At 40.4% G+C, this 24,860-nt stretch overlaps 1 protein-coding gene across 1 annotated transcript in view; it reads right to left on the reverse strand.

Annotated features, from left to right (window-relative positions):
- Nucleotides 1-24,860, reverse strand: part of CSMD2 (CUB and Sushi multiple domains 2) — a 1,417,205-nt gene that overhangs the window by 476,496 nt on the left and 915,849 nt on the right. Inside the window, exons 11-12 of the mRNA XM_069223779.1 lie at nt 22,109-22,212; nt 14,280-14,392 (exon numbers count right to left, since the gene is read on the reverse strand). Of these exons, the coding sequence (XP_069079880.1) occupies nt 14,280-14,392; nt 22,109-22,212 (217 nt within the window). The remainder of the gene's footprint in view (nt 1-14,279; nt 14,393-22,108; nt 22,213-24,860) is intronic.

Raw genomic sequence — 24,860 nt, forward strand, 5'->3', positions numbered from 1 at the left:
TGTACAGGCTTGATCAACTTGCCCAACAATTTCTACAACTGGGTTTGGGCTCCGGCCTCACTGGCGACTGAAAATTATTATTGACTGTTTAGGATGGGGTGTCTGCTTGAGACAGGGCCACTAATGGTTCAGATGGTTCTAAAAATGGCCTTTTGTTCTACTGGACAGAGTTGGTGTGGTGTACACAAGTGGCTCAAAGCTCAAAATACACCTTTAAATACATGCAGACCTCTGGTGTGGAACACCATATTACAAATAGAAGGATTCTCATTTTATTGGAAAGACTTGTTAGCAGTGGGGATTAGGTGTACTTGTACATGATATTCGATTGAGGTCAAGTTCTTTGAAGATATACAATTGGAGTTTGGTGTCCCACTCTCCCAAAACTGGTGTTCAGTCCAGTTATCTCGCTGTCTGAAATCTGGAAGGGGTTCATAAGGCAGGACCCACTGTCAACCTCCTCAGTATGGGTCTAATTGCATAAATGAGGTCAGTTCAGTGGGCTAGAGTGATAGTATCAGGTCCCTCTGAGACTATCAACAAACCCCTGTTCTCAGTCCCTGCTTTTGAGCTAATGAGAATAAGAAGGCAAGATATGCTCTCCTGTTACTTCTGTAGAGATGACTGGGCTTGTTTTCTGGGTCATCACTGTGAAGATCTCTTAAGGAGGTATGGTTGGAAAATAGTTTTTTAAGATCATTCATGAAAGTCACCAGACAATACAGTGTCTACTTCACTTAAATATACGTTCCGACTCTAACTGTTGAAGATGTGATCAGGATGGGTATGATATTCTACTGATCCTTTGGTCTTGTCCACTGGTTTCCTATTTTTGGACATCAGTGCATGCTGAAATGGAATTAGGAAGTGATTATGCTTTCTGCCTATTAGCGTCTGTGGTTATCTTGCACTAACTCTCAGACATCCCTGGCATGACCACACACTCAAGAAGATTGTTTTCTACCTGTTTGGCAGTGATTAAGATGTACTTTATGAGGTGGTGGAAGTGTACTGCTTCATCATCAAGGGATGATTAGTATAAAGAGTAAGATAGTCAGGACAGGACACAAGTGGCTGATATATAAGATTTTATTTTTTTATTTTTTTACGCTTTGCTGATTTTGCCAGAAGGAGGGGGACATTGTAGGCAACCTATGCCCTGAAAGTTTTGTGTAACAATGGGCATTTTTGTCTTTGACTATCCCAAAATGAACTGAAGCCTGGCTTGGGCTGGGAATGGTCGTTTGTATGTTATCCTGAAGAGGGTACAATGATAATTATAATTGTGTGCAAGTTTTGTTATTTCATTTGCTGTTGAAACCGTGCTTACTGCAACCATTTACGCCAATGGGCAGTTATGTGGCTAGTTCCCTTGTATAAACTTCTCATTAAACAACTTGTCTCTGCATTGTGTATGTGTCCTCTTTTGCAGAGTGATAATTAAAGATTTCCCAAAAAAGTAAAAGTCCCTTTTAAAGACTATTTAAAAAAAAAGAAGAATACATTATCCCATGAAAATAGAATGTGCTTTATCCTCAGGAAGACAGCCAAGGGTCTTTTTTCATAGGAAGTCAAAATAATACAGGGTTGCTAAATGGCTGAATAAAAACTTACATCAGCACCTATTTTGGTGCATTATTGCACTTAGAGACTGTGGGTACCATGCATAGGAATGTGCAAAGCAGACTAAGGGTGCTCTGCAGCTTGTGTTTGTTTGATTGGCAATACTAATAGACACCTATATAACATGAGGCCACGTGTTTTCTTCAGGCTCGTGGCCTGGTGCCAGGAAGTGGGGAAGTGGGAGTTATTCAGCAAGACAGGCTTATTAATTGATGAGATTTAAGAGCAACATGTAAAACACCTGAAGGTTACTGAAATAAATTCCCTCAGGGTTCCTTATAGTAATACCTGTTACAACTTACTCAAAAGCTAAAGAATAATTGCCAATAAATTAGTCACTGATTTTCTGGCACACAGCACTGACCGTAAAGTGTTTCATCATTTATCACTCCATGTTTTCTTTTTATTTATCTTGATTTCATATTCTCTCATGCAAATTGAAATAGCCACCCTGGTACGACAATATTAATTAGGGAAAATAATCCTGGAACACTTTGTAAATGTGTCTAAGGAATGGTTGTTGAGTTCAATGAATTAACCATGAAGGGGCCGTTCTTCCATTTGAAAATACCATGACATTTTAAAATCAAATAAACTCATCGTAGAAAATCATACTCAACTTCATACTTGCCCTAAACAGAAGTTACAAATTCTTACTAGCAGGGGCGGCTGGTGTTCAAGGGCTATGGGGCTGCGCCCCTAGACTTTTCTGGCCTCTCTAGTGAAGCATATATTTAAATACATTATGAAAGTAAAACATTTTCTGCACAACATTTTCCGAGTGAAAGTTGTGCACTTTCAAAAGCCCCACTGCGCCTGCATGAGTATGTGGCTGAAAGCTGCACAGTAAGGCTGGCAAGGCTTGCCCACGCAAAGCCCTTACGTTTTCTCAGAACGCAGTGACGTCCCTGGCTTAGCTCCTCCTCCACCAGGAGCTCTGATAGTAAATAGCCTTGAGCGTTTTTTGTTCAGCCCGGGTTTCTAAAAACTGCATGCCACTCAGATATTATTACTCCACCCTTTCCTATATACTCAAATGGTGGGGTATGATCAGAAGGCCTTACGGACCACGCCCCACTCTATGACAAAATGGTTAAGGGTCCGTTGAGAAGCATGTTACCAGAGGTCACATTTTATTAAGTAGAATGTGGCATTGTGCAAAAGAAATCCCCTTTCTCTGCATTACAAGGAGTCTGTAGCAGAGAAATGGACTAAATACAATAAATAACTTCATCCATGGCTCTCTGGGAGACAGGAGTGTGACCTGAAGACCTCAAGTCATAAATATGCCAAAGACAACCCTGCACACAAGTAAGTTGGAGCTCTATCTTTTTTACAGACACTAAGAAAAAAATCTGTTCTGTCAGCTCTCCTCTCCCTTTCCTTCCACTGCCTCTGTAGGTGATTTTGTCTCTCAAAGGCAGTAATGGTTCCAGTAATTTATCATGGCTAGTTATGCTTGTTTCATTTCTTCTGCAGACTAATGACTGATATGTAATATTAAACATGTAATCTGCAGCTCAAATAAAATCGTAGTTTTTTTCACTGAAACTCTAAATACTGGATAGGTGAGGCTATGTGTGTTTGTATATGTGTATGCAGGGTTTGACTGAGTGGCTGAGAAAATGTGGGTGTCTGTCGATAAGAGCTGTGTGAATGGCAGTGGATGACAATGTGGATGAGTGAATGGGTAGGCAACCAAAGGGTGGGTGAGTAGGTGAATGGAAATAAGTGGGTAGAGAGGCTCACTCACAAGGTGCAATTCCGTCTTGTATGTGTGCCCCACCACTGCTTTCAGTCACCAGCCACCACTGCTTACTAGTGTGTGAACAAATCTTTCTCGCTCAACATCTACAACTGCTGTCCTTTGGAAGAGTCAGGCTTAGGGAATTTCTGAAGGAAGTGCCAGAGAAACTTGTGACGCACGCATGTCTGGTTTTCGATGCTGCTGCACTCTGACCTCCCAACCGAGCATGGCGTTCCTGATCCAATCACTTGTAACGTCTGCTTCTATTAGCCTGCAGAAATGACGTCCAATCCAGCTGGAATATGAGCAAAGCTTGCCCGCTCCTATCAATCTGTTTGGGGAGATTAACTTTCATGCTAGCAGCGCATGATCAACTGAAAAGATAATATCTAATTACATAAACATACTCTGTTTCAAATACAACCCGGAGAATTAAAGACAGAACAGTTAAAACGCAAAATTAACAGCTAATTATTTGAGATAAAGATCGTCGCGCAAAAAACGCTTCAAGAATCAAGCGAACAAAGAATTGCTATATTAGGGCTTTGACTGGTGCTTTTAAAAAATGTGTGTGCTAGGATGCTGATGAGGGGAACGTATAATCCCACCAACCGTCTGCATGAAGTCACATAACCTCCCACCATAAAGTCACATACCGTCCCCCAGAATGATCACACCTAGCTCCTGTCCATTCAAACCACCACAAGGAAACTGGAGTAAATGCATCAAATGGGTTTCTTGAGAGCCACAAAAGTAACTCCAAAAACAACTGCAATAACCACTAACCCTAGATTTCAGGGCAGCGTGCTGCGTTGCAAATAAGTGCTTCAACAACTTGTCAGTGGTAGTAAGTGCTACATAAATGCAATTGCGATACAGTATATAATCTTCCTGGCTCACAATAATACCAAAGTACCCAAAGGCCAGGCAGAAAATTGTAGTTCGTACAAGTTGCATAATAATTTCCTTAAAATGCTTGTTACTTTTATACTAACATAGCACACAATTGCTATGGGTCATATTCCAACATCCTTTAGTGCATCAGTCCACAGAAATAAACTACCCCTCAACAACTGGACAGGCATGGACTAACTGAGGAGATATACAACATGCCACTGGCGGAGGACTTTAACTTACACCACTACTGCAGGTCCAGACAAGCTACATAACATGGCCTCCTCTTGACATCTCACAATGGCAATCAAAGGGAAGATAATAACAAACACTTTCCGAACAGGTCTCTCCACCATTTCTTCCTCCAACCTATGCCTGCTCAGGACTACAAACTTTGGCGCAGAATGAACAAATTGATGTAACCAGCTAAGTAGCCTATGAACATAAAAAATACCACAAAGGGCCATGCAGAGCTGCTCATACATGCAAACGTACTGGAAACCCTTAAGCTGTATGCCTCTCTTTCACTCCTTTTCATGGATCACTTTGCTAAGCATTGCATCCCATAACATGACACCTTCACGTTGATGATCATCAAGCACAACTTGGAAAAACTTCCCATGTAGTATCAAAACAAAGACAACACACTTCCAACCACACACCCTACACAGTGCAACATGCTATCTATGTAGGTAAGCACTTCAGTGCCCAACATAGGGGTATTAAACACTATACAAATGTTGCAATACAATACAATATTCTGTTTTACTCGTGTGGAAGCCCCTTCCTTCGACTAAGTACCTTGCCCAGGCTTTACACACTGTTGGACTCTAATTTACAATTTTGCTGGATTTGAGTTGCTTCAGTGACATGTCTTCTCTAGTTTCTACAGTGTCATTGGATGGAGCCAAGGCTAATTGTTTAGGACGGCATCTCTTAATATATTCTCTGCTCCCCTGTTCTCCCTTTCCATTGAAGTGGTGCCATCTCCCTATTATTTAACAAAAATGCATCATCATCATGTGTTCCATAAGAAACACCTGGGTCCAGGGGACAGTCTATGCTGCTCTGGGCCATTTTGTGACTGAGCACTCTCACAGGTAATATGTCTCCTTCCTTCTGTGCTCCATAGTGTTTTTCCTCAACACAATTTTTATATTGTTACAGGCTCTCCTTTAATAAACTTAGCTATCACTTTTTTGACCATGCTTACATAATCACACTTTGTTTAACTTCTCTTGAGTCTGACGTGGGCATTCCACTGTTCACTTGCATTAAGGAATACTTTTTATGTTTCTCAGACGTTTTTTCTAAACCTATATCTTTGATCCACTCCTCCTTCACTATCAACTACTCTGGCAGAATTTCAGCCACTAATTCTTTCATCTGTCTCTTTCTACTTCTCTGACACATATAAGAAATTCTACTTTACTTATTGTGCATTGTTCTTGTTACTCATACTCCCCTTTTGATTTTTTCCTTTGAAGCTGAAGGATGGTGGGTCAATAGATCAGTTGTTGGCATCCTCCTGGTCTATGCAGTGATCTTTAGACAGAATGTTTTCTTGCTTGCTTGAGGCTGAAGAAGTAAAGGGGCTACACATGTGAGTGCCCACTGATCTCACATATTTAAAATACCCTTATATTATAGGGAAAAGAGTTGCTGAGAAGTTAACCGGGCAGAGGAGTGCACTTAGAATAAATCTGGAAGTTGTATAAACGAATAGTAAAGCAATACGTATTCTGGGCCCTCAACAGAAAACATCTCAGCTAAATTAGCAAGAGGCCTACGGGCAACATATCCAATTTAGTGGATTGTTTCAAGAAAAACTAGACAAACCTCAGACAGGAAGTGAAACAGATTTCTAGAGTAGCCATACATGTGCTACACTGAATCATTCTCCACGTCACACAAGAAATTAGTGCTTTAGTGGAAAGCTACTGACTAACATTGGAAGAGCAGCCTGTGGGAAGAGCTTTATGCAGAGCGGATGTAGCATTGCTGTTTCAAGATGAAAGCGAGCTTGACAGCCTCATTGTGTATCAATTTAAGTCTCAAGATCAAAATCTGAGGATGACGAGGTGTAAATTGATTGCCATTTGGAGAAGGCAGTGAGGGTTGTTCTTAGATAAAGAATAATGATTTTAGTCAATCGCTATAAAAGCACATGTAGGTTCCTACAGTGTAGCACAGTGATAATGCCTTTTGACGACAGACTGAAGCAGAGGTCGCACTGACACAAGAATAATGCATAGATGTAAACTGGACACCCCACCCAAAGATAATTATCAGCACGGGAAATTGTGGCATATTTTAGCAATACAAAGTACCACGTATATAAAAAAAAAATACCAGTATCACTTTAACATACAGTCCTTTTTTGTGTATTATGTTGTACGAAGTGACCAATGCCCTTATAATGTGAAGAGATGTTCCTTATTGTAAAGATTATTCTCTGATGGATTGGTCTTGCATTTGAAGCGGCAGGCGAGGAGGTAGGTTACACTTTATTCCATTCACAATTTTTCAAATCCCAACTTTCTATCACACATTATTATCTGTTCTATCTTTAGTTCGTTTCACCGCACTATTCTCTTTGACTTCTTGTTTCTTTTTATGTACTTTTTGGAGAAATCTTGATTTTTAAAAATAAGATCGCACATAAAGCTGATAGCAATAATGCAATTTTATTGCCCCAATGGAAGTCTTCATGCCAAAAGAACACCTGATGAAACAAAGAATATGTATTGTAATTAGTATTGCTAGAGATCATTAGGTTTCTGGGAGAGGCTGTGATTCAAAGTCTCTGTATAAGGCGCATACTGCACGCCTCAGACTTTACTGTTTGATATCCCTCTCATATTTTCAGATGTTGTAGCCCATGGATTAGGGGAGGATGCAAATCTGAGCATCAAAGCACATAAGCCGAAATATATTAATCAAATCCAGGCAAAAGTCTCTCTCCACACCGAATCTCCTGGCGAGGTATAACAGAGATAATATCACTTTGGGTATCATGCAGTGATTTTCAGGGTGACACCTTTCAGATTTTCGGGGATTACTTCTGCACTAAGTCTCTGCATATCTTTAAAACTTCCTAACATTATCACAGAGATTTACAGGCACATCTGCATAAAAAGCTGTTCCTGTCAAAACCCAAGTGAGTAAATCTTCGTTTTTCCATCAGAGATTTTGTGAAGGTACACTAATGACAGCATGAGCTGTAAACAGTAAAGGCAGTCACCATACAAAATGAGACACTTTTCAAAACATAGCTACAAACAAGAAAACAAAGGGCCCAAACATAGAGATCAGTGTTTCCAGAAGAAGGACAATTAAATGCAAGTAATTAGAGAAAGACCTACAGTTTAAAGACTCTTAACTTCCACAACATACTAGTAAACATTCAGACAGACATTTTGAGGCATTTCGAACAGTCGGTACACAACAATTTCACCGTAACTATGCCTTGCTTCTCCAAAACGAGAAATATATCTTAGTCAGTTCATCAATCACTGCAGAGACAAGTTTGTATATTGGTGTGACCAATTCAGTGTTTGATACCTCTGAGTTTGATAAAAAAAAAGGACATTTATCAATTAGGAGAGGAAACATACTCTTATTAGTGTTAATGCCTCTGCATCAGGTACTAGACAGGCTTTCCGTGCTGTTTCCAAAGGACTCTCACCCACTATGATTCTTAGTGGCATGCTTCATGATTGAGTACTCGCCCAGACACCACTTGAACCTGGGTGGATTCTGCCTTGCCCATCCAGGTAGCAGTTTGTTTTGAAGGGGTCGATATACTAATGCAATCGTCTAGGGTATTCCTCAATTGCCACCTGCCAATTTTTCAGAGGTCCACTGACAAGATTGAAATCAAGTATGATGCTCTTAGAGAGAGTTAGTTACTCCAACATCTAGAGTTCTACAGTTTGCAGCCAAATCATCTGCCCCGTGGGCTATATGGCTTTCTTCAGGATCGTCCATAGATCTATATTTTGTCCTAATTGGTTTTATTTTGACAACTTCGATACACCATTTGTGTAGAGTATTGTAATTGGGAATTTCACACACTCACGCCAATCATAGGAACCAGTCTAAGTTTTCTCAGCATATATTTTGGTTGGCGTACACCTTATACCTCATAGGACACTAGAGATGTAACTTGTGGTCAAATATTCATCAAATGTCTTCACACTCTTGTCACTTAATAGTGGTCTCAAGCGTCTTATGGTGACATAAGATGTATGTAAAAAGGAAAGTAGAGCAGGCACTCAGGTAACTCTAAATCTGCTGCAAGTGCTTCTACTGTGAATACAGATGGTAGCTGTCTTCTTGGCCAGGGAACAAGAACATCCAGTACCAACCACCAAACACAGGATACCTTTCAATTCCTGCCAAAGTGAGTTTTACACCTTCAAAGGGTGACTATAATATGTCACTGGAGAAGGAAAACAGGCAGCTATATGTGTCCAAGTGGGTGCGAAAGTCAAAGTTTATTTCTGAACACAGAAGGCCTCCTTCTTTATCTGTGCCAATGCATTCTACCACTGGAAAAGATTCAGCAATGCATAGGATTCTTTACATGGCTATGTATACCTGTCGGGCTCCAAACAGTATGAAGCACACAGCTTGAGCTTTCCCCAGAAGCATGAAGCAAATCTCTGGAATTAGACAATCCAAAATTTGACGTAAATAACATAAGCCCCTTTTCTATGCTTACTTTGTTTTGGTTTTAATGGAGAGCTAATTCACAGGAAAGGGCTCTGCAAAAAGTTATCTTCAAGTCTAGAGACCATCACAGGTTGCAAAAGAAGACAGAGCCCTCACTTTGCAAGTAACAGAGAAATATAGCCCACTCTACACTGACATTACTGGCATGAGATTAATAATAAAGATTATTGCGTGGACATATGGAGGAAGAGTGGATGTGACGTCAATTATGGGTAACAAATAGTAGCCAATGATTTAATACCAACAGCCTGTCCTTATTAACCCTTCTGTCATGGGCCATGAATGCACTGGAAGGAACAGAAAGGACACATGGCTATTTACTTCCTGTGGTGTCTCCTTCTTGTTCTTTCTTCTCACAGCACTCCAGCAGGAAACTGGAAGCTACTGAGGGAGTGACCTTGGGACAAGGACTCAAACCTGTGATGCTGTTGGGGGGCTAATGGTGAGTGATGTTGCCTACACTGCCCCTGGCACCTTACTGAGTAGTGGTCCAGGGGATAGCAAGGAGAGAGATGAGGATGTACAGACCAACATCCGAAAACTAAATTGCCTCTTGAAGCTTTAGAGAAAGGTGTTTTTTGTTTTTTCATCGTGAGGTGCTAATTTTATCAAAGTAACAAGTACTTTGTGGGGTAGGACCTCAACCCACTAAACTACCTTACTACCACAAGAGAGGAGTTGTTGAGAAGATCCACGCGGGCAGAATGCAGTGAGTGGGAGAGATTCACATTGTGAGAAACGTTAAAGTAATCAATAATGGGAACTTCTGGAACAATATAAGATCGATAACCGCAGGGTTGAGGCAGATCCCTCCTGCCTCCCTCATCTGCATATTTTGCTCATTTAGAAAGATGAATGTGTTCATTTTCAGGCTCATCAAGCAAGGATGGGTGCAGGAAAGAGCTAAAAGAATGAAATAACCACAATAATCTTCTGTTTGTACACCTTTTTTTCTTGTACTTATTATGCAATTAGTTAGCTTAACAGGAATCAAATATAATTGCATGGGGAGTTTGGAAGGAAACGTGCATTTGCTAAAAGAGAAACACATACAGATTTGATCCCACAATGCACTTCATTTATTATTGAACGTAATAAAAATATAAATTGAAATAAACAGCATTAATGGTTCTTCTATGTGCTGCAATTTGCCACATGGCCCAGGAGGGCTGGATCGTGCTTCTGCAGAAATTTTGAGATGTTTCTGGTGCATTACGTTGAAAAACATATTCACTAAGTGACATAGCTATACCATTTTGCCAAGAAAATACATTGTTTGCGTGTCATGATAAAATATTGTTTTCACTTAATTAATGGCCTATACTATGAACTTGGTCAGTGTCATACAGGCTAAAAGCGGAGTTTTATTGATGAACTTCTTTGAGTGATGTGTTTCTATGGCTTACCCCTTTAAACGGAACCGCCACTATCAGGGACACCACAGAAGCAAAAAAAGTATTTCCGATTAAAGAGTGACTTATCATAGAAGGCTGAGGTGTTTTGCACAATGGTAATGCGCTGCATTGGTTGGGTGCTTTGGGACGTTGGCTTGAACAAGAAATTGACAACCAGTGCACTTTATATTATACCTCGAGCACCACACAGATGCTAGCAAAGATATGGATTTATTATTTTTATGATTACCTCTCTATTTTTAGCAGACACATAATTTGAATTCTCAGTCACATGAGAGGTAATTCAAAATATGTTATCACTTCTCAAGAATACTCACGGTATCGCTGCAGTTGACAATACAGAATGTAATTATTAACTTACCCTGATCCTCACTGCACACGTTAACTGTGTTTCTAATGGATTTCTACCATGAAGAAAATATGAATTATTTTTCTGTGTACACATTTCAGGTCTGTAGCACCAGACAGATTGCCCGTGTGATCTGGACTCCTGATTATCAGGGGGATGAATATGCAGGAAAAGACAATGTTTGCTCTACACATTTTGTTCTGGGATCCAGTGGTACCACACATGCTCTGCGAAAAATTGAACCCTTAAGGTTGGCCGTAGTTGCATGTGGCTGTTACTTATACTAACGGTAGAGACATGCTAAAAATGAGTGAGCTGCTCCTAAAAAGTGCTGGCTCAGACCCTCCCGGTTACTTTTCAAGGATGTTTACTCAATCTTCCCTGAAGATACGATGAATGTTAAAAAACAGAGCCCCTGCATGGTGCCCTTCGAGGGAGAAGCTACTCTTTGGTGCTGATGTCCTCTGATGTCCTGTTAAGCACATTCATATCAAGTGTGGGTTGATGCCCTTCACACAGAGGCCAAGATGTAGCATTTCTGGTTAGAAGCCCCTTCCTGGGGTAGGAGGTAAGCTGATATTGAAAAAGGCAAAGCCTTTAGGTACTGACAAAAACAACACAAAAAGTTATGAAATTCTCCTGCACTGGCACAAGCATTGCAACTGTATTTTAGTGACACTTTAGGAGTGGTTAGAGACTGGAAGAGGCTATTAGTTTGTGCTTCAAACGTGTTATTAAGAGCAAGGAGTGCATTTTATTCAGTAAAGTCAACCTCAAACACCTATTAAAAGTGTACCATTTGTAAGCCATCCTACTACTCATAAAAACTCATGTATTCTTATTATGTAAAAACTTATATATTCTGTGCCTAAGATTTCGCCTTTTTATCCCTTGTGAACATTGATGGGAAGTAGGGATAGAGGAGATGTGTAGATGCTCTCTCCATAGAAGCCTTCAAAGGGAAACTGAAAATATCCTTAACGAACAGCATCTACCCGCCTACGTATTGACCTGATTTCAGTCTCCTTAGCGGAATATGCATGTTATGCACTGACGCTGCCTCAGAGTGATCTGTCATCAGCAAGTTTTACTCTCTCCCTTTACCTATCCCCCACCATCCTTCTACATGCAGAATGAATAAGGAACTTTGCTGAATGTCTCTTTGATGTCATCAATTTTGGGCCTCGAATTAAGACTTTCCTGTAATTTATCGGGTATAATAAATAAATACAAACACGAGTACTTCGCTGTGTTGGCCAGATACCCGAAAATCCCAGCCAGGTCCATTTTGGCTCCACAACAATATGGTTCATTAAGCGCACGCCATGTGGCCGGCCCATTCCTGAGTTGGTTCAATATTAACAACCGTTTGGCTTTCACAGCATTGACATCAGTAGTGTTAACTGAAGTCTGATTGCAGTTTAGTATTGATTAATTAATGTCCTACTGAGTTCTGAAATGTGAAGGTCCCCATCAACTCTAATTTATTTTGCAGCCCCCACCAGCTAACTGTTATATGTAGCGTCTGTACAGTAAGGTTAAAATGTCTAACTCACTAATGAACAGACCTACACAAATACTCAACATATGACATTATCTAGACTGCAGCTTCTATCTAGCCAGGGTATTTTTTTCACATAAATAAACGTTTTTTTAAAAAGCCACATGGTCGTTGCACAGAAAAAGACTGTAAAAGGAAAGGAGTTACAGCCCGTGTATATTTTACTTGTCAGTGTCACTCTCTGACCCCGTGAGCTCGAGCTAAAGGAAGGGGGCTTTTAGAACCAGTCAATGGGGAGATCATATTTTAAAGGATAATTCACCAGTCACACAAGCATTAGGCTGCATTAACTTGGCAAATTCGCCTCCTCTTGGGAGAGCTTCCCAAACCTTCAAATATTTCTCGGCTTCATCCTCCACAAAGGTTCACCAGGACTTTAACTGGAAAGTTCAACCTAGAAAGTTCACATCATGCTGTGGGTTCAAGTAAGGCAGGTGTCGGTGTTCACGCACCAAAAAAAAAAAAAAGGATATCGCAGGCCCAGTGATGGCTATTACCACACTGCACAAGGCATTGCTGGAGAAACATTGGGGGTTGGCTCTCGCGAGATTAAACATGCTTGCCCTGGCTAGCCACGTGAAGTGACTGGGAGTTTGCTTGATTTTCTTCAGCTGAGTTCAGAAAGAATGTTATAAAGATTCATCCCCTAAAACTTGTTTTTCATGACATCCACTGTGTGGCTCAGTGGATAAAAAGCCTGTTTTCGTTCATGACACGCAATAAATCACGACAGGGTAGAGACACTTGGAGAAATGATTTCCTACACACCAGTGAAGTGGGACTTCGACACAAACAGAAATAGGGTTACCGAGATTTATTCAGCTAAAGCGTGTGCAGCGGTTGGGAACTATGTGCTGGCCACGTTTAGAAAGCAATGAGGGAATGCAAACTAGGAGGCAACCACTGGGCGAGAGTGTGTGATTCAGGCTGCACTGGCAGGTCCAGGGTGAAGTCTGAACTGTTCAGCCAAACAACATTTCACCTAAGTACAAACTACTGTGACAATAAATAAGTCAGTAAAGAAAAATGTGAACTTCATCATGATTGCAAACAGTCAGTGCCGGCATTATAAAACAGGCACGGCGTAATCAGCTGCAACACCTCAGATATGAATGACTCACTTTTACAAAAAGCATGTTAGACTATAATGATGTTTCGTCTAGTCAGAATCCATCATATATGAATGAAATAAATACAAAGTGAACAATTAATACCTGTGATTAATTACAAAAAATCAAGCAGACCGGTTCTCTGTTTCCCTGTTACCTAGAGAATATTTCACTGCAGCCGTTTACGTCCAAGTCTTACAAAATAGTATGACTTTAATACAAAGTATCAAAGGAAAACTACCATTATGCTGTACTATAATGCAATATAGTTTACTTTATCACCACCATACATGCAGAAACTGTATCAACAATGATGTGACACAACACGGATGTGTTTCATCTCAGACGTCATAACTGTTGAAGAGCCAAAAAATAAATATTAGTAATATTGGAAGATGGAGAATGTTGATTCATATCCACCTAGCTGACCCCATATAATCTCAAAAGTGAAAACAGCAATGTGTGCGCCTCCCTGAGGGCATGCAAATCATAATAATTAAAAATTTGTGGAGATGTGGAGATACATCTGTATATAGATCTAGAAATGTTCACATGGCCCTACTTGAGCATTTTAAAATGCGTTATATATCATCTGAGAATATAAAAGGGTCAGCCTATTTAACTCACAATGATATGTATGTTCATAGGCAGGGCTCTGAACAGTTACTTTCAAATGATACAGCTCCCACTAGTGTAGTCTACAGTAGAAGCCTTCTTATTAAATGATGACCCAACGGGTTGACTATATTATCGCCATAAACCAATAGACACACGTTTACAAGTATCCTGGGTGCCACTGTACAGGTAAAAAACCGGCAAGTCACAAGTGCTCAGAACACCTTACCTTCGTATGAAGCTTTGAACCCTTGGGCACCGTTGGTGTTGTCAGTATGGAAGAGAAGCCACATCTGGTGATTGCTGCTCACAATTAGGTCAGGGACACTTGTACCTGTCAGACTGTCAGAAGATATTGAAAGCATATATTAACTAATTTTGAACAAATTCTATAGGATTAAGATAAAATCCCGCCCGCCCACCCAGACATACATATCATAGAAGCAACAGTGTATATTAAAAGTGTGGCATCAATAAAATTTTAATTTCATGAGCCTTCGTCGATTTTCTACGTCTTTCAATTATCTCAAAAATCATTTAACTCTAACCCACTTAAAGAGGTTCAAGACATAGTTGCAGTAAAATATATTAAACCAGTTATTGGTGGTGCCATCACAAAATGGTTCTATATAGCTGGTGCTCCTAACAAACCCTCCTTGGCCTTCTGAAGATCTTTGAGTTTGTTTTATACCCACGTTCATCACTAAAACAAATATGAACACTATATGCACAGCCAATCCCCGTCAAAAACAGACATTTGATGAATAAGAACTGTAAAAAATTGAGTTTACAGTGAACAATGTTTTATTGCTCTTGTTAAATATTGTTATAAATTTAGGGCAACCCCAAATTATAATTTATGGGCCATTCTCTGCGAACCACATGCTACTTTGTTACAATATCATAGGTTATGGGAAAAAACAAACAAGTGTAACCAATATGTGCACAAGGACTAGTAATGGTACACATTGAAAATGTTATCTTTGTAGAAATAAAGGATTAAGAGTACTTACTTTAGGAAAATAAGTAGCAAACATGATTTATGTGCAGCCATAATGCATTTGTAGTTAAACAAAAGGAAAGAATAATATTGTGGTACCCCTAGTTTATTATCAACACAAATAGTTAATTTCATCTTTAGGGTGGATATGACACTGTCTCCTAAAGTGCACACTCAGAAACTAGAATTACAATGCACTTCATGTCCACCCCTTGTTGGCCAGCGTAAGGTTACATCTATCAGTAATTGACTACTTCAATCTTGTACACATTCAATGTAAAGTCACCTCATTCAATTTATGCCATAACGGTTTCATTGCCATAGGTGAAGAAATGCCTAATTATGGTGGTTTTTGCTTTCCTACGTTAGTACTACTACTCATGCTGGTATTTAGGTTTGGTAAACATTGTTCAACAATGAACTGCTATAGTCTTTCCTTCACATGCATTGGTAGACTTGTTTTCAGATTGGAAACCCAGCTGGACTGTCCTCATCCCATGTACAATTGTGACTGGATGTGTTCATGTTATGTATCACCATTATCGATATACCACATCGAATGAGCTTTTCAATTTTTACATATGGTTCCAGTATGAGCCTCATGGATATTTCAATTCCTGAAACTCTGACACCACAGAGTCAGCATTACCTCACGATATTCAGGAGTCTATACTGCTTCAGATCCAATGGATCCCTCGAGGACTATACTGAGTACTGTGGTGGTTCCATAATTTAGGCCCGTTTCTACCTGTATATATCATCAGATTTTAACTGGGTCTGGAAATTACAGAGCCTGATCTATTACTGCATCTTTTGCAATTGCTGTTTCAGCTTGAAACCTTGCTCCGGGATAAATCACAAAGACTTACACAGACACCATAATGGTAAAAGTAAGGGCATTTCTGAACAACTTCACTAGACCTAACATGATTTAATACTTAGAGTGAAAGCATATACTAATTAGGAAACAATGTATAGACTAAAAGATTGCACAACATATTGAATGTGAAGAGGATATCTTCCTCCGAGGTCTTTACTGCCAGTGGGAGGATTACTGCTAAACTTTAGTATGAATGTTTTATCCGTCCATACCTACAAAGTGGTTTCACATAAAGAGTGGAAACCTTTTTAAAAGTTCCACTCTGTAAGCTATCATCCCTAAGAATGACAGTTTAACAACAGTGTACACTATTTGAATTGGGATGTATTTTCATTTAAATAGTTTCTTCTTTTTCCACACCAGCAAGATCTGACATACAGGATGAGTTCAGAGATCATGAAGAATAAGCACACAAAATTACCTGAACTAATCTAACAACCTTGAGCCTAAACTAGGAGTATCACAATATGACAGTAGTCTGTAAACAGGCCTTCTCTGCAAAAAAATAATAAGAAACCCACGACTCTGTGGATTGCAGCAGGACTAACGGAACACAGATATTGCCCAGCAGGATGAGGAAAGAATGGGGTGCCAATACCACACCCCAATTTTTTTTTAAAGTCTACAAATCACAAGAAAAACATATTATAGAAACATCAACAGAACTAAAGCCTCTTATCTTAAAACAAAGCCTCTCATCTTAAAACAAAGATTGATTCATAAAGATAAACAATTTATTGCCACTTCAGGTCACAGTAGTAGAAACGACATCATTCTTCCATGTCAAACACCTTTCTCTGCTTGGCTAACTATACATTCAGAGCAAAGTAACAAACACTACTTAGGTTTAATTGCATGGCTTACAAAAGGTACTTAGCTTAAAGCCTTTAATTGTGCCGGTAATCCTTCACCAACAACCACTGTAAAATCCACCTTACATACAGTGGGCAGATGCTGCCTAGAGATTGTCCACCTCTCTCCGGAAGAAGTAAAATCCTTAAATAGACTTAGGATCAATAATGTGAAAACACTCTTGCAATCATTTAAAATTGATTCTTTGGCCCTCAGTAAGATTCATCCCATCAGAGTCACTCTTGTTTATGATAAAAAAAAGTGAAAACACACATCTATGAAAACAAACAGTTTCAACAGCCTCATTCAGACTTCACGATAGGCTACGGCAATGAAACTGCCGAGCTACAAATATGTATATAATACACTATGCATTTTGATTGCAGGCAAAGCTTGCATTATGACTTTACTCAATCTTAGTGGAATTCAGCGATGAGGAACTTGTAATTCTCATGAAGATCTCAGACACAGGCTTGTGCATTAATATTGAAGTCCACAGATAGTTCACATAATTTCTGCAGTAGTGCTCATAGCTGCTACAACTTGAAGACTCAACTTCACAAGCTGTCTCATACCATATGAGAATATTCCCAAGGCCTGAGTAGCTCTCTTTATCCCATTTTCTAAGATATATGTGGAGGTCCTCTGAGATTTTATTAGGAACACAAGCTTTGTGAAACACCAGTTCTGCAGATACCCGATTTTATGTAAACATGTCAGCAGAACTAGATATCAGCCACTTTTGAGACAGCATTGTGCCTCACACATATGCTGTAGTTGGTTGGTGACTCTTCATATGTTGATAAGGTGACCTTGCAGCATTGATTAGGCAGGCAGAGCTTACTGTTACTCTAACTGCATATATATCCACAAAGGAATCTCTGTACCCTCTGCTCAGTCATAACGGGAATATATACAAATCAATGTATAAACATGACGGGCTCTTCTCATACAATGTGCAGATCTTATAGTCTACTTTTATGCCATGTACAGGCACATCATGCAATGTACACTACTGAAATACTTTTTAACTTGAAATACTGCCATGATAATTTCATCAATGTATGTCAGCCTTAATGGGTTACACATCCAAAGTACATCCATGATGAGCTCTGGTCATCCAGTTTAAGGCCATGATGGGAGCTTCTTATTCAATGGGTAGCCATGAGGGACTATTTCCATTGAAAGCTTATCAATGGTGGGCTGTTACCTTCCAACATAAAGATGTGGTGGACACTCCTCACACAGAAAATGACGTGACCATCACTTGTCAAACAACTTACATCCACGATAGGCTCTTCGCCATCAGGAGGGCCTACTTACTCACTGGCACAATGGATATCACCCACATGAACAACCATCAGGCCCTATTATTTTACACTGTGTTACATTAAAGTTAATTAGAGAACACAGCGTCGACCTTTGATGTTGAATTTTGGCACAAAGATAACTTGCACTGCATCTGCTCTTTCTCAAACAAGGAATGACTAAATACCAAAGAGATCTAGGCAGAAAGTAAAGTAAATAACAAGTACCTCTGACTTTCAGGGCATGCTGATGTAAGGTTTGAGAACCATGAATGCAGATTTTAATTTCATGCTCCTTTTAATTGGGATCCAATGGAGCACATGGAAATCAGGTATTAAATGGTCTCTGCGTGCCAGGCACATCAGTACCCACGCTGATTCGTCTTGCAGTCCCTGAAGTATATAGGTCATATATTTCTGGCTGAGATACTGTTTGGAACATCTGACCTTGAGAGTATGATTGCTAGTGCCACCTGCTCGTGGTGCAGAAAGCTTGTGCATCTACATATCTTCTTAATAGAATCTATTGCACAGCAGTGATGAGATTGTCATCTGATGTACATTCATAATGTGCTCTCTTACTCAGTGTTACAGTAATAGAGGTATTCTATAATCCTTTTAAAATGACAGTGGGCTAATCACACCCATTGCACATGAAGACTGGATCACCTCATCCGCTGCAACATGTTAAAATATTTTTGCATTGCTCTACAGGGATGATGAACTCGTCTAAACAATGTGCCGATATGAGGGACTCTACGAGTCAGGTACAATCGTAGCATGCTGATCTGTTTAATTGCATAGCTAAAATTGTCTGTATTCGCCCAAAGTAAAACTGCGTGGATTCTTCCTAACAATGGTTTCTTTCTATTAAAATGTAAAGGTACCATAGCATATATCATTCAAGGAAAGGACAAATAGGGATTTTCCCATCATTTGTAAAGATATCCTGGGGACTAGCAATCCAAAGAGCAACAGGATGGCTGTTTTACCCAAAGTAGATCCATAAACATTTTTTCTCATCCAACGTACAGTCATTTACGGTCTCTTGTCATGTGGTTCGCATTGTGATGGGCTCCTGTCTTGCAAAAGTGCGGACACGGTAGGCTGTTGCCATTAATGTACAATCACAACAAGCTCTCTCATTTGTTGCACATCCAGGAGGGTGTTGTCATCTAATGCACAGTGACGAAGTGTTGTTGATCCAATGCACAGCAGAAATGGGATTTTTGAACCATATGCTTCAGCTAATGCATACCAATTATGGGCTGTCCATCGAACATATAATCACAATGGGTTATTTCCCTCCATGGGTTATTTCCCTCCATTGTAAATTGATTATGATCTAGTCATCTAAAGTATAGCCATAGTGGGATCTTCATCCAGTGTGCAGCTATGGTGGCCATTTCTCACAGACTGTTCAGCCACATTAGGATCTCATTTCATGGGCAGATAGTATTGTATATTCTGATCCAACTTAATCTCTATGAATCCCATGTGCAATGCACAAGATACTGAGCTATAGATTGTCGATAATTAAGGATATCATACGGCATAGGTCAGACCAGCTAATATATGCTGCCAGATGTGATGGTCTTTCAGTGACATATGGTCAAATCACCATGTTTCATTTATGGGACAGCACCTTATATCTACATTCATTATAAGCCTTTTTTCTCTGAATCCTCTATCTAGCCATGGAAATCTAAGCCCTAAAAAAATGGCCGAAGGTGAAACATAACCCTAGGGAACAGACCTACTAAATAAGACTGACAAGAAGGGAGAAAAAGTGAAAAGGAAGAAATGAAGTGAGTGCACAATGTATTCAGAAGGCAAGTTGCCCTTAGAGACAAATGCAGGCTGAGCTGCTTCACGAGCTATTAATATTCAAAGGACAGCACCCCTACAGAGCTCTGGACACCAGGCAGGCAGCTAAAAATGCTGCCTATTCTTCGCTGCTGTGCCATACGCACTGACCCTCCTTACTCAACATGAGAGTTCTATGCGTGCGCGACACCTGCAAGAAAGAAGAGGTCTATCCCCTGGGAGCCTTGGCGGCGATACCCAACAATAGGACCTTGGTAAACACTTTGACAGTATCGCAAGACGTGCCAAGCAGAGGTTTGCCCTTCCCTGGGGAGACATTATTTTCAGTGACACGTGATTTATGATGCGATTCCTTTAACTTTTTTCACATCCTTTGCACTTCTGCCGCAGTGTATGACCATTCGAGTAAATCAAATTGAATACACCTCATTCGGCTCAGGATTCTGTCGAGAGCCAGAATCAACTCTACAAAGGTAGCTTACTGGAAAGTAGCCGGCACTATGTATTTGAGAACCCACAGATCCTTATATAGATCAGAATCATACTGCTGTTTTGTAGAACAAGAGTATATACATACACCGCTGTGCAACATATCACCTGTCTTGCAATTTGATTATGCTATATAGTATAAGAACTGCAGGCACGTTGATTTTCAATAGCTGAATTCCCTTAGAAATGTGGTCCTTCGGCTTAATGTCCTTCTCCAGCTTCCCCCCACCTCCACCCTCCCCGCCCCCGTCTAACAGGTCATTGCAGCAGATTGGTTCAATTTTAAGTGGTGATTGGCAGCTCAGGGCCCCTAGTTATATTATATGAAATTCCATAGCACAGAACACCTGGGTTATTCGGACACTCAACCTGCAAGAATTTTTTACCTACGGATTTAATTGTTCTAGAGAAGATCATTTGCCTTAAATCAGCCGCAGTTTGTCTCTGCGGATGAGAGCTGATGTGTAAGATTCCGGCTCTCAGTTCAAGCATAAGTCAGTTGCAAGGAACACATGCTGCAGAGACATTGCATCTAGGATATATTAAATACCTGTACTTTTCCATGGACAATAGTGTTATATTCTTTTTTGCTGTAGCATGGAAATGTACCTCAGGCAACTCCCACTTTACAGTCAGCTTTCTAAACGTGGCAGATGATGTGACTGTCTGACTGCTGCACTCTGGAACAATAACAATGTGCTCTAATGGGACTCTGGTACACGGAATGTCGACATATCAACCCAGCTCTCGTCGTGGCACTTTTAGGATGTATGGTTCCACCATGTACGGCTAAGTCCAAGGAACAGCTTGTAGAGAAGTTTGGCTCCACGCTGGCTCATTAAGTGCAGTGCTCATGTCCTATGTCTTGTTAAATATTCAGGTCCACGTGCTTTTGCATAGTCTCATCAACAGAGTTAACGGCCATTGCAATAGCAGTGCGGAGCAGTCCTAGTTCACTGAACGTTGTATTAACAGTCAACCGGCATGAGCTCCCGTGTTGCCATAGCGAGGCTCAGCCCATCATCTTCCGCTCAAGCCCCAATTAAAGTAAGCTTATGATTGATGATGTTACTACCTCAGAAGCATCCCCAGAGATATTTATGTACAGCTGTGTGTTAAGGCAGACCCAACTGCTTCTTGCTCAGTAGTGTATCAGTCAATTAGCCACAGAGAATAATGAAGAAAGTTAAAGATAATTTCAATGCTCTGAAGGTTAGGGTACAAGTATCTTAAGATAAATGTAGTTTCAACTGATGGATTGGCTGAGCCGGTGAAATTGAGCTAACTATGTAACAGGTAGTTTGCGGACGAGTGTCCTACGTGTTAATATGCTTGGGAAATGGAACACAATAATGGTACAGCTTTTTATTTTTTACCAAGTATAGCAAAACAATTAATAACCCCTGCAAGTGTGACATCAGAAAAGAGAATGGTGGGAGAGGCAGGTCTTGTTTCTTGAGTGACAAAAAAATTAATAAAATTGCACTGTAAATAGATTTAAAAACATTTTTAGGAGGGCATGCTTCAACAGTACTAAAAGGGAAAGGAGAATGCCACACAGACAATATATATTTTCTATTAGAGCTCTTAGCTCACAATCTCTTTGATGATTCTGGGGGGCCCACAGATTTTTCCCCTTTGCTATTGGCATCATCTGCTCTTGGTACAGTTGTGTTGCGTCAGGTAAGCATGCCTTTACTTACACATATAGTACTGTCTTCTGGTCTGAGACCTGGCCTCCTTCGCCAATGGTGAGCGTGTCATACCCCCTCTCCAATTCAAATTCTTCAAAGGTGAGTTTGATGACCTGCGGCAAAAAAAACAGAGGTGAGCGTGAGCCTCGACCGACATAACCACGGGCTACAGAACTCACCAATTATACTGTCCCATGAAAAGGTATTTTATCACCTATGAACGCCTTCATTTTCTTTGGAGCAGATGTTTTGAAAAAAAAATAATGTTCTAAAATTGAAAAAGTACCAGTGTGACCAAGACAATTAGAAGAAAGGAATAGATGCAGAAAACAAAGATCTCAGTAAATACGGATGCCACATACTGTGCTACAGCGTGGACACCAGTGGAAAACTTTACAACAAGTAGTAACATCTGTACAGCGAAATACATTCTTATTTCACAAATGGCAAGCAGGAAAGGTTAAAAACACTTTAACCCAATATAAATTTAAGTGAATTAAGTTGAACATAAGATAGTGAATGCCCTGTCTTTCACAACTTAACAATGGAAGCCAAAATTTCACATAAAATACAAACATTAAGAGGGCTGACCAATTGCCCTGTCACCTCTGCACAGCAGGCTAGAGATTGAAAAACACTGTGAAACGCACTCATACATCAAATCAATGTTGTATCTACAAATTCAAATGCAGAGATATGCTGCAAAAGACTGTATTGCTATTTATTTTTATTTACTTATTAAACATATTTGTGTAACACAGTTGGCCACAGGAGCAACCGAAAGCTTCACAACTAAGCAGGTACGGCTCCTCTTCTAGGGCGGAGAAGCGTCGCCCCCACCATCAGCAGCAGCTGCAAACCTTTTACCAAAAAACGATAATAAACTATGTTTATTATCGTTTTTTGCTAAAAGGGGTGGGGCCACAGACTGTGACAAGCTCTGAGGGGGGGGGGTGCACAGCACTCCCCATCACTGCACATGTATGTTGGGCCAGCCAAACAAATATGCGACGTAGGCTCTCTCCAGCCCAACACTGTGTTGCCAGGCTGGATAGAGCAGGGCAAAGCTCCCAGTCTAGCTGTGAGCACCCTGGCTGGGTGCTCCCAGCCAATCCTAACGCTGCTTTGAGCAGCATCAGGATTGGCCGCAGGGCAGGCTGGGAGACTGTGACTGCAGCCTGCCTGGGCAGGAGATTCAGGTATGCTTTTTTTAGTTTTATGAATTCCCCCCCCAAAGAGCACGCTACCCCTCCCCTCTGTAGCACTGCGAGCCGCTCCTGCAACTAAGGAGAAAACAGGAAATGCAATGATGGCATGGAAGGTTGAGGGACTGGCAAGAAAAGACTGACGTCTGCCAAAGTTTTGGTTTTGGACCAAAACTTTGTCATGGACAGTCTGACCCAGCAGGTTTTCAGGTTACATAAGCAGCACCATCAATCTTTTTCCAAATAAGTATGGTTCAGTAGCAATCTACACTTCCTAAATTAAACTGCACCTTATAACAGTGTCACATTTTCATTTCCTTTATCGCTTGCAAATAATCTTCAAAGCAGCTGATTTCTTAAAAGTTCTGTTTCTCCTTCAATAAGAAAGGTAAGTATATCTCACCTGCTCTGGCCAGCGTAAGTTATCTATGGGTGACAATCCCCTTCAAATTTAAAGTCTTTGCTGTAGCTCACAAAGCAGGCCCCACTTTCCTGGGTAAAAATGTTTTCTATTGACCAGAGGATTTCTTTCTGTGCCACTAGTAACTTCGGCTCTCTGTAATACTGATCGCTGCTCTTTCAGAAGCAAAGGTCAAAGACGTGTTTTCTCTTCTTGCTTACAGTGGTGACGCCAGATTATATCTGGTGAACTATCAATACAATGAATAATGTCTTCTTCATCACTTTGGAAACTCAGGTGTTGTGAACTTGAGATACACCTTAGTGCCACATTGCAGGACCCCTGTGTCGATTTCTAGTTTCAATATGCAAAATATTGTATGTTTTAACTCTCTCATGTTCATGGCCGAGGTTGGGGGAGAGGGCATGTGACAAGACTCATCGTAGTGTAAGGAGGATTCCCAATTGTAAACTAGACTTTAACTTTTCCTCTTAAATTTCCATACTCAAAATGAAACAGCCAAGCTGCTCATTGCCTTGGAGTTGTTAAGGGTGAATATGCAGTGGAGTGCAAATGCTATTGGGCTGATTGGTACTGTGTGTCCTGCTTAAGGAAGGTTTGAGCTGCAATCCAAGACACCTTTGGGCCACTGTAGCACCTAATGTGTCAGAAATCTGAATTGAGACATCCATGTGGCTGCCCTACATGCATCCAGTGTTGATACTTTTCCAACTAGTATATTTGCATTGTTGCCCTACAATGATACCAGTCTCCATTTGGAGCAACAATGAAAAAGGGCAGGAAAATATTTATCTTCCAGGTTTATGCTTTTTAAATAACGCAAAACGTCTCACAGGGTATATGTTGCTGGCCTCGATCCTCAGCAAGCTACTCCAAAGTTTTTGAACTGATCTTTGCATTTACAGAAATGGACTGTTTTGTCACTGTACATCAACATTCTTTTCCGACACTGAGAAACCTTACATCCTCCTCTCCATCTATAGAGCCTGAAAATCGTGTTGCAAAACCACATCTTGCTGTTGAAAGAACATAGAAACCTCTTTAAAAAACTTGCACAGGCGTTTAGCACCAGAACCTGCAGTGGAACCTGAAGGCATACAAACCAATAATTTAGAACCCTATATATTCATTATAT

The sequence above is a fragment of the Pleurodeles waltl genome, chromosome 3_1 (genome assembly GCF_031143425.1).
Source record: "Pleurodeles waltl isolate 20211129_DDA chromosome 3_1, aPleWal1.hap1.20221129, whole genome shotgun sequence".
Taxonomy (NCBI): domain Eukaryota; kingdom Metazoa; phylum Chordata; class Amphibia; order Caudata; family Salamandridae; genus Pleurodeles; species Pleurodeles waltl.